Source organism: Aspergillus sclerotioniger (assembly GCF_003184525.1).
Source record: "Aspergillus sclerotioniger CBS 115572 chromosome Unknown BO94scaffold_15, whole genome shotgun sequence".
Taxonomy (NCBI): Eukaryota; Fungi; Ascomycota; class Eurotiomycetes; order Eurotiales; family Aspergillaceae; genus Aspergillus; species Aspergillus sclerotioniger.
This window is the reverse complement of record NW_020291005.1, coordinates 597,280-609,428: the sequence shown is the minus strand read 5'-3', so window position 1 is coordinate 609,428 and position 12,149 is coordinate 597,280. Positions and strand designations below refer to the sequence as shown.

Here is a 12,149-nt window from a genome sequence, read left to right as displayed (position 1 = left end):
GAGCTGGTTTGTTGATGTCATTACATTGCATATACCTATATACAGTTTTTTGAAACAATGGAGTTGGGCCTGTGACAGTACCCGAATTACAATGTTCTTTTGATGGGTAATTATCGAAATGGACATGGAACCGAACCGAACCGAACCCAGCTACGCCACCGGCGCTCCGCAGTTATATTAGATGATAGTTTTGCCTTGGCGGTACTCTATTGATATTGATTGGATGTTGTCGCTCATCTCCTACCTATATATCCCTGTGTCCTTAATCCCATTGCTTTATTCTTTCATCCATGAATTTGTTTAAGCCGTTCAACTCCAACTACTTGCCGGTACGACCAATCGAAACATCCAATACAACTCACCTAACAGGCTCAAATCACATCCCTCCAATTCTCATAAACCCAATAGTAGTATTAACTCCCTCATATCTCCATCCATATATCACACATGCAGCCAAACATACAATATATTACCTAACAACCCCGCCAAACTATCGATCTGATTTCCCCACTTATCCAGCCACCCCAGTCCCCAACATCCACATCAGATTATATACACTACGGAGTAAATTCTCCACTTACATACCTACTTACTACCTCTACTTATAGAGTTATAAAAAAGAACAATATTTCACGGCATATTTACGTTCTTTAATATTTCCGGATGTGATATATAGGTTTTAATATACTTATTCTGGTAGATCTGGATGTTCACTTTTTTCTCTTTGATTTATGTAGGAATGCGAGTGAGAATCTACATCTACATCTGCATCTATATCTGTATTTGTTTCGCGTGATAGTGTAAGCCATTCTGGGATTTGGGGTTGGTTACCTAAGTATTCGTTGGTCTTTGTTTTTTGTTTTTCCTATGTGGAGATGAGATGGAGGGTTGGAGGGTTGGAGGGTTGGAGTAAAGTTTATATCAGATTCTTTTTGTTCTTGGTTTTGTCTGGAGGTTTGATGAGGTGGGATTAGTTTGGGGGGCGGAGTAAACATAAGTACAGTAGTAATAAAGTAATCGATATTTCTGATAGGATTCGAGAGGTAGGTACATCGTTAGTAGTTATTGTTGGTAACGGTGTTCATACTTCATAATATCATCAAGTAGTGGGGGATGAGGATGTAGTGATTGAGATATCTGTATCCATGTTTTGTAGGTGGTTAGCTAAACCTACAATACTTTTTGAGAATATATGTACCAAACTGTGAGAAGCTAGCAAAACTTTATATAAATTGTAAAGAGAGAGGAGGTATGTAGGTGATGGTTATTTGTTGGTGAATGAATCACTTGACTTGGCAAAGTACTTCATCCTACCTACCATCTACCAATACTAGTACGGAGTACTACTCCGCAATGTAAATAACAAATGGATGTACGTACCAGTATCAATCATACACCCTGACAGTCTAACTAGATCCCTTAGCCACCCAAAGCAGTTAGCCAGGGTAATGCCAACCATCTCCGCACTCGTGTCCCGATGACCCCTGTTTCAGTTCTGTCTTGGCAGTGCTGATGTCTGTCTTACTTGTTATTGGGGGAGGTGGGGGCGGGGGTTATACTATCTTACTTAAGTAGTAGTTGCTTGTAGTACAGAGCCGATATAGGGGATGGGATGGAAATTTCTGTCAAGGGTCAGGGCAAAAGGGGCAGCACGTACCCCCTAATATATCAGATACAGGCACTCCACTAGATTAATCAGATACAGTAGTCAGTAGTAGTTGGAGTCAGATAGTCTGGTGGATGCCGTACGATCCCGTGGCTGGGTCTGGTGGAGAACATTGAGTAAGTAGTATGTTAAGGCTGGTGATCTGCACTGCTGTACTGTGTAGGACGCATGATTCTGATTATGGTCGATGGCTGGGCGTGGGGTCTACATGGAGGCGAATTCTGATACTATAATCTACTTCCCTAGGCATTGTACAAGGGCACCAAGAATAGATTGGTTGCGGTGAGGTTGGATGTGCTGCTGCAGCTGTTGGTGGAGTCGGCAGTCAAGCTTTGGTACATGTGCGGGTAATATCTGTTGGCTGGGATTGCTGGTTTAGGTGGGTACTGTTGATGCTGTGGTCTGAGATGATGGAGCAGGCCTTCCGTGCAGGCCTGATACGTTGCCTCAGACACGGCTGGTAGTGTTGTCGACTGTGCAATGAGCCATGGCTTCAAACATGCCGAATCAAAGCCGAGACAGCTGCAACATCAAAGTAAGCTGAGTGTAGCCATGGACAGTACTCCCTTGCATGCCCCAAAAATAGAAAGCTAAGCGGCAGCAATTGATGTCGGCATTGCTTCAGTCATTGAGCTGCTGGCAGGCTCCGTAGCTGCGTAAACCATTTCCATCGCGAAGCTCGAGATCGGATCTATACCTGTGCATATTGCACAGGGTAAGAGAACTAAGTTCACTAGTTAATCGCGTAAGTATGAGTAGTCCAAAATTATTGTAGTAGGTACCCATCATGCCCAATATCAAGTGATCCGTCCGATCCGGTCAAAGATCGTGGCTAGATCCGAGATTCGTAAACAACGCAATCCACACATCTTGCGAATGCGCCGACTCAGATCGGCCAGTCGTCACAGAATGGATCTCAAAGTGATCCGCCACATGATATACAGAGCAATGCGAAACACGCAACGCGTCAGTCTGATCAGGATCCATCGGAGGTCGGAAGAAGGCGTTGACTAAGGTGGGGATCCGGAGCGGTGGCTGTACGGTACATCGCATATCCGCGACGAGGCCGGCCTTATACTTCTGCCTGGTGACAACAAATCCATGTCGTGTCAAAAATAATCCGTGCTTTCGGGAAAAGAGCTCACAGGTGCGCTCGGTTGATCTGCCCGAATCCACTTGAAAACTCTGACGAGTGGTACCTCGCGAATGACGAAGCTTGGTATTGGTGCATTGAGACACCGCAAAGTGTAATGGGCGGTGGTAACTGGCGCAGTGGATGAGGCTGTGGTTTCCACCATCCAGATGACCCAGGACTGCATGCGATCCAAGCTTGCTGCTCGGATCGGAGTTGGTTTCCGTGTTAAGTAAGGAATGACAGTATCCATGATGCTTGATGATGAAGAAAAAGCCGTACTGCGTATACTGTGTACTGTGTAGACCACCTGGCAATTGGGAACCAAGCAGACCAGAATAATGGGAGGTCAAATACGACCATTCAATGAGCCGCAGAGATCATGTCAATATTGAATAAGGTGCCGTGATCGGCGAACCACGGCTGATCGGGGCCATTAAAGTTGAATGAAAATGTCCAGTTGTCTGCCGCCCAGGCTTGGCCCTCTGCCATTGGCAATGGCGCAAGACATGGCCCCATTCCGCTGCTCCGGGTTCAGGGAGACCGCAGCAACCCCCAAGCCTGGTAAGCCAACCATCAATGGCGCCATTCGCCCAGCCAAGACATCCTTCCCCGGAGCGATTCATGAACGGGGGGCGAACCCTCGATGCTCATTTCGCTGACCTGCTGTTCTGGGATTAGTCGACAGTCTACTTCGCTCACTGGGGTTACTACGAGTAAGTGGGAGAGGTTAGCGAGGAGGAATGCGGGACTGGCAAGCTCGCTAGAAACCTCCAACCTTCGCTCCTAGGCCAAAGTCAGTTACGAGCGGCAGGCCAATCCCTGTGCAATGCTGCGCACATGCCCGTGTCCGGGATCCACTCGCTGTAGCCGTGAGGACCCGATGAGATCATGGCCCAGCCCCGATTCGGCGCTAGTGGCCGCATCTGATTAGTCGCTGCGACTCGCTGGGGGACGCGGTTTCACCTTGCAGGCAACGGGCAATGTGGCTGGCTCTGCTCCTCCACGCTAGTCCACTTAGCTTGGACCTGTGGGTTTTACAACAATTAATTTCTGATTATTACTGAACTGCGCCTGCGAGGAATAGGGTGTCGCCCGTTTATGTTCCAGTTATGTCCCTATGCAGGTATGCCCCCCGTACCGAGGGTCCTGTCATCCTGCGATACACGGATGTTACCGCTGCCAGGGTATTATTCTCCCTTCAGGTGACCGTCCGTCCAACTAGTGCATCTCGCCATTCCGACCGGATGGACTCTCATTATCTTGAATTATTGATGCCTACGGAGTACCGACCAGCAAATCTCCTTCCAAGTACTTCCGTCCTATCCAATGGCGCCGCTCTGAATAACCCGCAGTTTCCGGTGGGATGATGGTCGTGGAGTGTGGAATAGGTGTACATCATCCGCATACGCAGGCGCTGCACAAGCGATGCTCCAACGCATGTTTCAGCTTGATGTCTATCCATAGAACAGACGGCCGGCCATCAACCTGTCAACCACCGTGGACGCCTCAATTGCCGCGTCATCCAGACTGGGTGACGGCGGTTGGCTCACTCCAATCGGCTGGGTTCCTAGCAAGGGCAAACGGCGGTTAGACAGAACAGGGATCATACCGATGGAAGAGAATCGAAGCAGTACTAACAGTTGGAGAATCCCGATACAAAGTACGGAGTACGGAGAACAACAATATCTATCTCCCACCTACCATAGGATATCGCACACACTAGTTGGAACCGGTCCACGACCAAGACACCCGTTCGGAGCACCACCGGAGCAAACCGTTCCAACGATGGGAGAAAAGTCTTTGCGTTCTCCATCGCCATTCGCAAACAAAGGAGATTGAACAAAGACCATACGATGGGGACGGTTACACGGGAATTACCGCTGCAGGTAAAGTCCCTACCGTAAGGTTACTAACGACTCCATTGTCTGTATTAAGCCAGTGAATACTCCGGAGTCCCCACTTTTTGTCCCCTAGTGTGGAAGTGCTATAATTATAGTCCTGTATTAAGTATTTTTTAACCCCCATCCCATCCCATCCCTACACCGAGATCAGACGAACCGTCTGACTTGTCTGGAGAGGTTCGAACTTCTAACTGCTCTGCTAAACTATCTGCTCCCCCATTCTCTCGTTTCCCCTGCCCAGCACCATCTCCGGTCGTTTTTCTTTTACCATCTATCCCCTTCAGCCTCTTCGGCATTGCATTCCATCACTCCATTCTTCTGCCTCGGAATTGCTGCCATACTATCGTTACAACCATTCTTCCCCTCACCCACCCCAATCACAGAACGATGTTGACCTCCTCGTCAACCGACTCCTCTCGTTCCTCCTACTCCGGCAGCCCCGTCTCTCAACATCCTCCTCATGGCCACCATGTCTGGTTCCCTCCTGCTCCCCGCCGTCGTCCCGAGCACTACAAGATCCCCCGCTACTACTCCACGCCCGTGAGGGAAGACATTCCAGACTCGACCCCTCTGCAGATGTACGGCTTGGAAGAGCGCGCCCCCTCCATCGCTGAGAAACCGAAGCTACTGCGTCGCTTCTCCCATGCCCTCGACGACATCAAGGAGGACTTTACACTTCAGACCAGCAGCGAGAAGCTTCGCTCCAAACGTCGCCAGTCCATCTTCGGGATCGACGAGGTCCCGGGATCCAGCGGGTCAATTTCATCACCGTCCATGGACATGCCCGTGTCGGCCGAACCGCGGCCCCCCAAGTCCCGTCCACTCTCGATACTTTCAGTTGATCCCTCCAGGAGACTCAGTCGGCGGTTGTCCATCTTTGGATCGAGACGGCAAAAGAAGCTCACGCCGGGTCAAGCCGGGAGCATCTCGCAGCCCAATCTGATTGGGGCATCGACTCAGATCTAAACACCATCTACTCGCCATATTGCATCATATCACCCCATTACCCTAATCGATCGACACGACGAGAGTTAATACATAGACGCCGACGCCACACATATTCTCACCGCAACCGACCACCCCAACCCAAGCAAGCAAACACGAACCCAAATGCATTTTTATAATCGGAGTTCAGCGCGGCGAGGCGAGCATCATTCGATCCTTCAAAATACCAGTCAAAAGTCCTTCATTCTTCACCTCATCTTCACCTCATCTTCACCTCATCTTCACCTCATTTTCAACTTCATTTTCAATTCTTTACCATCTTCTCTATTCCCTCTTTACCGGTCATTTCTTTCCATATCAATATATTTTCTTCTATCTACATACTACAGGTCGGGTGTCCGCATTAGCTCGGTGTTCGGTGTTAATTATCAGATTTGTTTTTGAGTTTGTCGGATTTCCCTCAGTATCGGCTTCATCTAATGGTTGTTGCTATGGAATATACTCGATAAGCATGTATTTATATACGTACTGCCTATTGGTCGGTATACTTTGTATATAGATCATGTACTGGTACAGTGATACCTGCATTCTTACATTCTACTTTCACCATACATAGACCTGTTATTACATGCCGATCACAACCAACGATCGAAGTATATTCACCCACACACCACCTACCATAATATTACTTCTATGTAACCCAGTACCTCGTATCCACCCAGGCACCAGGCACCATTCCCAATCCCCATGACTACCCCAGAATAAACCCCCAGTCATCCGTACCACAAACTGAAAACAAAAGACTAAATGATGACAAGTCCTATCATTACCCGCGTACCTGCATACCTGCATCCCCTCATATCACCCTATCACTATCACTATCACTATCACCTATCACCACTTATCATCACTTATCACTAGTATTTACCCCTCTCTTTCCTCCTCCGCCTTTTCTGACTCCGCCCCTAAACCCTATTCATCATGTTGTTATCGGTCTGAACTTTCCCCTATCTAATCAGTACATACATTCCCGCAATCAGGATTACCCCAGTCCTGGCCTGCTTGTTGCCTTATCCCGCCTGCACTAGAACCTTCCGCCCAACCCATCCAGTAGTATCGAGTATCTAAAAGGTAAGTAACCTAATGTGACAGCACATGCAGGATCGGTTCGATTCGATTCGGTTCGCTCACCTTACCTCACCCACTAGACAATCCAGATATAAATAAACCAAATATTTAGATCCGTGTTGCTTGCTTGCTAGGATACTTCCCTGTTTTCCCACTAACCTTCCTTCCGGTTTCTCCGGTCAAGTATCTAAGTATCTTCTATTCGTCGTGTAAGCGCCCACAAGGATACCTGCCTACCTTCAGAGATACTATACAGATTAATGTATCAACTGACCCTAAGTAACCCTACCAACCATAACCAAGGTTAATCACTTACACAACAGATACTACCTACTTATACATATGTGTTGAATACCCAACCGACTAGTAAGTAGCTACTTAGTCTCTAGATGAAATTTCCAACCTGGTAGCACAGAAGAGATTATCATGCCCGGATGGAATTGAAAATGGGCGGGAGGGGGAAGGATTCCAAATTCGGGGTTTGGGTTGGTTGGTTGGTCTTGGAATTGGATGTTGGACTGCAGTGTCTATGGGGTGGTAGTGTTCGGGTGTTGACGGAGGGATGGATGGATGGATGAATGGGTCAAGCTTTGGGTTTGGTTTGGGATGGGTCGGCTTGGTTTAATTAAGTACTGGGTTAGGGGTAATTTAAGAGAAGGGAAGGAAAGGGAAAGAAAATGGGGAGGGGGGAATGAGTGTTCCACTTGTGCCGACCGTCCGCTTCCGAGAGTATATTATGGGTAGGTACTACATGTCGATACAAGGTAGAGAAGGGGTAGTAAGTTATGTTATAATCTGTTCGAATCAGATCAACTATCTAGGTAGTAAGTCATCCCGTACCTACTAAAAGTAATAAGTAATATAGTATAATATAACTCGCCAATCAAACCAAAGCTGAAATAAAAGTACCTAGTTTCACCCAGGTAAGCAGATTAGAAGATCAACCCATTAAAAATTCAACACCCGACCCCACCCAGATAGTAGAAGCGCAAATGGACACCACGCACTCCCTTTCTAGTTAAAAAAAATAAGATAAGAAAAAGATAGATACCCTCTCTATCGCATCGAAGGTTCCATCCATCTATCGATCATATCGGTCTGGTTCCCTCGGATAATTGTCCCCCTCATAAGAGTAACCCCGCTAGCATTTATAGCGTGACACTCTCCAAATCTCGCACCATCACAGACATCTGTGCCCGTTTGGCCGCCTCCGCGACCAGACTGAAGTCTCGTAGGAAGGGCGCTGTCGCTGTAGGCCCGCCCGACTCGGAGATTTGATGCGGGTAGGTGTCCTGGGCCACTGCCGCCGCCGCGGATTGGGAGAGGTCGGTGGGATGTTGTTGCTCGGTTGCGGTTGCAGTGGCAGGTTGAGATTGGAGCTGCATGGCGGTTTGGCTATTGACTGCGGCGGCTGCCGCTGCGGCTGCCAGGCCCAAGGGATTTTGAGGTTGGACTGAATATCCCGGAGAGACTTGAGTGGTTGGTTGGGGTGGATCGAAGGGAGAGAGCGTGCGGGAGGAGCCGTCCATGGTGTTCTATGTCTATGGTCGAAGATGAGGGGTGAGGGTGATAGTGACAGTGATAGTGACGATAGATGGAGTCTATGACGGCGATAGAGATAGCGACGAGAGAAAGCGACAAAAGCTAAGATAGACGACGGTTGATATCGCAGTCCGATGTTGAAAGTATCGGGTGGACTGATCCGGTGGAGTCGTCGCTTTAGCTTCCTCCTGGCGTGGGAATGGCGTGATGAGGAGAGAGGAAAAATAAAGGCAGCAGAGAAGGAAGAACAAAGCACCAGCGAAGAAGAAGCCAGCAACACGTGGGGCGCGTCCAGAGAGACCGCGGGATGACGTCCGGCAAGGCTAAACTCAAGGCTGGTGATAAGTGGACGATGACGCTGGACCGGAAAGTGAGGGATGGGCGAGATATCGTACTTTTGGACGCAAGGTCAATCAGGCGACATGCACTCCGTGTTTGGGATTGGGGCAATCATCGAACTAGTCGGCCGGAGATCAGTCCAGTTGACGAGGATCGACAATCCCCCGTGAAGAAAGAAGCCTGACTCGAACCTGAATAGTCTCGTTTCTCGAGTCGGGCTTCTCCAGAACGAAGCAACAAGCAAATTTTCGCGAACCGCTGGGAAAAGGTATTACCGACAATTACCCGGCCGTATGACCCCACGCGGGGTTTCCCTCTGCATGCAGGTACCGTGACCGTATTACGATGCCTCGGCTGCTCTCATGTGACTCCACGTGACCCTTTTTGTGTCTCCATCCGCGCTAGGCCCGTTGCGGCTCCCCCACCGACTCCACCGTCGCAATCGCGATACAGAATTATTTCCGCCCATCAATTCACAATGTGACATTCCACTCCCATCTGATTCAATTGCCCGTTAGCTGGGGTCGGTCGCACACCTGATAACCATGGCGGAAGAGGACACCTTCGACACCGGGGACATGTTCCAGGACCCCGAGGGCTTCTACGAGCCTGAGCCCGAGCCCACCTTTGCAGAGCATCACATGCTCAACGGCCAGACGGTGCGCGTGCGCCTCGTCGGTAGCCATCCTCTCTACGTACTTCTCCTGATGCCTCCTGTTTCATCCGTTCCACACAATAACCGTTCTCATCCTTAGGGAAACCTCCTCTGGAACGCCGGCCGGACCAGCTCCCACTACATCGAAGAACGGGCCAGCACCCTCATCGAGGGGAAGGATGTCCTCGAAATCGGCGCCGCCGCCGGTGTCCCAAGTATCGTCACGGCCATCTTGGGCGCCCGCACTGCCGTCATGACCGACTACCCGGACCCGGATCTCGTCGAGAACATGCGCTACAACGCCAGCTTGGCTACCCCTCAGATCGCGAACCCCTCCGCCCTCCACGTTGATGGATACAAATGGGGTAACCCGGTGGAACCGCTGTTTGCATGCCTCCCCGCTGGTGCGACGGGATTTGACGTGCTCATCATGGCCGACGTGGTGTACAGTCATCGGGAGCATCCAAACCTGATCAAGACGATGCGGGAGACATTGAAGCGCAGCAAGGATTCCATGGCACTGGTGATCTTCACGCCGTATGAGCCGTGGTTGTTGCCTAAGACGGAGAAGTTTTTCCCGCTGGCGGAGGAGAATGGCTTCCGGGTGACGAAGATATTCGAGAAGCTGATGGATGCTGTGCTGTTTGAGAACGACCCGGGTGTAAGTGTCGCGTATCGATTGATTGACTTCGCTAACTTGTCCAGGATGAGCGCTTACGGAGAACGGTGTTCGGATATGAGATCCGCTGGGCAGATGAGGAGCTGAACTAGCATACTGGCGTTGATGGCATGATCAATCCTCGTTGGATGTTGCATACACCGTACGGATTATGAAAATTATAGAGCAGCGGGGTATGAATATGCCCACGGTGGATAGACAACCACTTCAGTTGAAGCAAAAAAGAAATATACCCAATTAAATAGACACAATTAAACCAATTATTCTGAATTCACAACCGATCTCAATGCGACGACCGTCTCCGGCCAAGTTCGTCACTCCCACCGCAGCCAAGTCACATGGACCCCACCGAGCCGCCCCGCGCGAAAATAACTTCACGAATTCTCCGCCGCCAATCCGCATCGCAACATCACCAAGCAACCCTGACCCTCCCTCCCACCATGCCGGTAACTCCCCTTATCCCCTTCCCCTAGTCCCCCACTAACAAGCCAAAGCTCATAGTCCTAACCGGATACCCCTGCTCCGGCCTCACCTACCGCGCCCGCCAGCTCGTGTCCCAGCTCGAAGCAACCCAAACCGAGCTCTTCAACTCCGGCGCTCTCCCTCCCACGAAACCCCGCTATAAGGTCCACGTCGTACCTACCCATGATCCCTCCCACCCGAGAACAGTCTACGACCATGCCCGCACAGAGAAGGAGAGCCGCGGCGTTGCGTACGCGCGAGCAAAGCGCGCCCTCAACAAGGACAGCTTCGTGATCCTCGACGGAATGAACTACATCAAGGGATATCGGTATCAGCTATGGTGTGAGGCCAAGGCCTTAGGGACGACATGCTGCGTGGTACGTCTCCCTCCCCGTCCCCCTCCATCCCAAGCCACATCTAACAACCCATCCACTAGGTCCACGTTGGCACCCCGATCGACCAATGCGTCGCAAACAACGAGGCCCGACTGCGCCGTCAAAACGACACAGACAACACTGAAAACCAGGTCGACACAACCGATTCCAACCCAGAACCCACACCCTCCCCATCCACACCCGAAGCCGCCACCACCGACTCCGAAGACCCCTACCCCCCGGAACTCCTCAACAACCTCATCTTCCGATACGAAGAACCCAGCATCCACAGCCGCTGGGACAAGCCCCTCTTCACAGTCCCCTGGACCGACTCCACCCCCCCAATCGCCGACATCTGGACCGCCCTAACCGGCATCCCCCACCCCTCAGCCACCACCCCGAAGCCAGCACCGCACCCACGCTCTCCTCCCTAACCAACACCCTCTCCACCACAACCCTCTCCTCAACCCCCAGCGTCACAACCACCGCCGCCCCCCGCGGTGGCACTCTCGGCCGCCCCAAAATCAAACCCCACCAAGCCACCGCCCTCCCCGCCCAAACAGACTCCACAGCCCTCTACAGCATGGAAAAGCGCACCTCCGCCATCGTCACCTCCATCCGAAACTACACTTCCTCCAACCCCTCCGCCGAAGCGGCCCTCGCTCTCGCCCAGTCCCAAAACCCGAACACCCGCGCACCCGGGATTTCCATCCCCGTGCCCGAGGCATCCACTCCCGTGTATATCCCCGCCCATGTGGCGACGTCCGGCACGACGGACGAATTAGCCGGCGCGGGAGGCATCCTTGCATTGCCGAGACTGCAGAGGTTGCGGAGGCAGTGGATCGCGTTGAATCGGGCGTATGTGCAGGGTGCGCATGCGTCAAGTAAGGGCGGACTTACTGCGGAGCAGGTTCCTGATGCGTTTGTGAGGTTTTTGAATGCGGAGTTTGGCGGGGAGAGTGAGTAAATCTCATGTTATGCTGCTGTCTGTTGATTGGTTTTGGGGATTGGGGATGCGATTAGAGAAAAGTTTAGAATACTGCGTATTGTATAGACAGCGTCAGTTTGGTACCTTACCTAGCTAGGATCAATTTTACGAGTGATGATTGGAAGCTTATAATCAGGTGTTCAAATACCCCGAAGTAAAGTCGTATGAGGATTGGTAATTTCACGAAAAAGACAGTAAACAGTACAAGTTGACAAGACAAACTTTTAGAATCCCGAATTGGTAAAATGATCAAATGCTAAAGACAATGAAAAGATCATCATAGGTATCGCCAAGCTATATCCAGAACCGGAATCAAAATAGAAACAGAAGAGAAT

The 12,149-nt window shown here is 50.6% G+C and overlaps 4 protein-coding genes across 4 annotated transcripts; 3 read left to right on the top strand and 1 right to left on the bottom strand.

Moving 5' to 3' along the window:
• Window positions 1–5,089: 5,089 nt before the first annotated feature.
• Window positions 5,090–5,668, top strand: BO94DRAFT_546749 (uncharacterized protein; the record flags this gene model as incomplete). Its single annotated transcript, XM_025613307.1, has 1 exon — window positions 5,090–5,668. The coding sequence occupies one exon, from the start codon at window positions 5,090–5,092 to the stop codon at window positions 5,666–5,668; it is 579 nt and encodes a 192-aa protein (XP_025467113.1).
• A 2,255-nt stretch (window positions 5,669–7,923) lies between these two features.
• On the bottom strand, window positions 7,924–8,304 carry BO94DRAFT_586106 (uncharacterized protein; the record flags this gene model as incomplete). The annotated part of the gene is made up of 1 exon (XM_025615735.1): window positions 7,924–8,304. The coding sequence occupies one exon, from the start codon at window positions 8,302–8,304 to the stop codon at window positions 7,924–7,926; it is 381 nt and encodes a 126-aa protein (XP_025467112.1).
• Window positions 8,305–9,021: 717 nt separating this feature from the next.
• On the top strand, window positions 9,022–10,205 carry efm7 (putative nicotinamide N-methyltransferase Nnt1). Its single transcript, XM_025617712.1, has 3 exons — window positions 9,022–9,351; window positions 9,412–9,972; window positions 10,017–10,205. Exons 1-3 carry the CDS (start codon window positions 9,202–9,204, stop codon window positions 10,080–10,082), a joined length of 777 nt encoding a protein of 258 aa, XP_025467111.1. The 5' UTR covers window positions 9,022–9,201; the 3' UTR covers window positions 10,083–10,205.
• Window positions 10,206–10,397: 192 nt separating this feature from the next.
• BO94DRAFT_535683 (putative RNA polymerase II Elongator complex associated protein Kti12) lies at window positions 10,398–11,940 on the top strand. The gene is made up of 3 exons (XM_025611844.1): window positions 10,398–10,436; window positions 10,485–10,978; window positions 11,217–11,940. The coding sequence occupies exons 1-3, from the start codon at window positions 10,431–10,433 to the stop codon at window positions 11,791–11,793; spliced, it is 1,077 nt and encodes a 358-aa protein (XP_025467110.1). The 5' UTR covers window positions 10,398–10,430; the 3' UTR covers window positions 11,794–11,940.
• The last annotated feature ends 209 nt before the right edge of the window (window positions 11,941–12,149 follow it).

Coding starts and splice junctions, on each gene's coding strand:
- efm7 (XM_025617712.1), top strand. CDS start 9,202: ATGGCGGAAGAGGACACCTTCGACACCGGGGACATGTTCCAGGACCCC. Junction 9,352..9,411: donor TCGGTAGCCATCCTCTCTAC/GTACTTCTCCTG, acceptor TCTCATCCTTAG/GGAAACCTCCTCTGGAACGC. Junction 9,973..10,016: donor TGTTTGAGAACGACCCGGGT/GTAAGTGTCGCG, acceptor TAACTTGTCCAG/GATGAGCGCTTACGGAGAAC.
- BO94DRAFT_535683 (XM_025611844.1), top strand. Junction 10,979..11,216: donor CAGACAACACTGAAAACCAG/GTCGACACAACC, acceptor CCCACCCCTCAG/CCACCACCCCGAAGCCAGCA.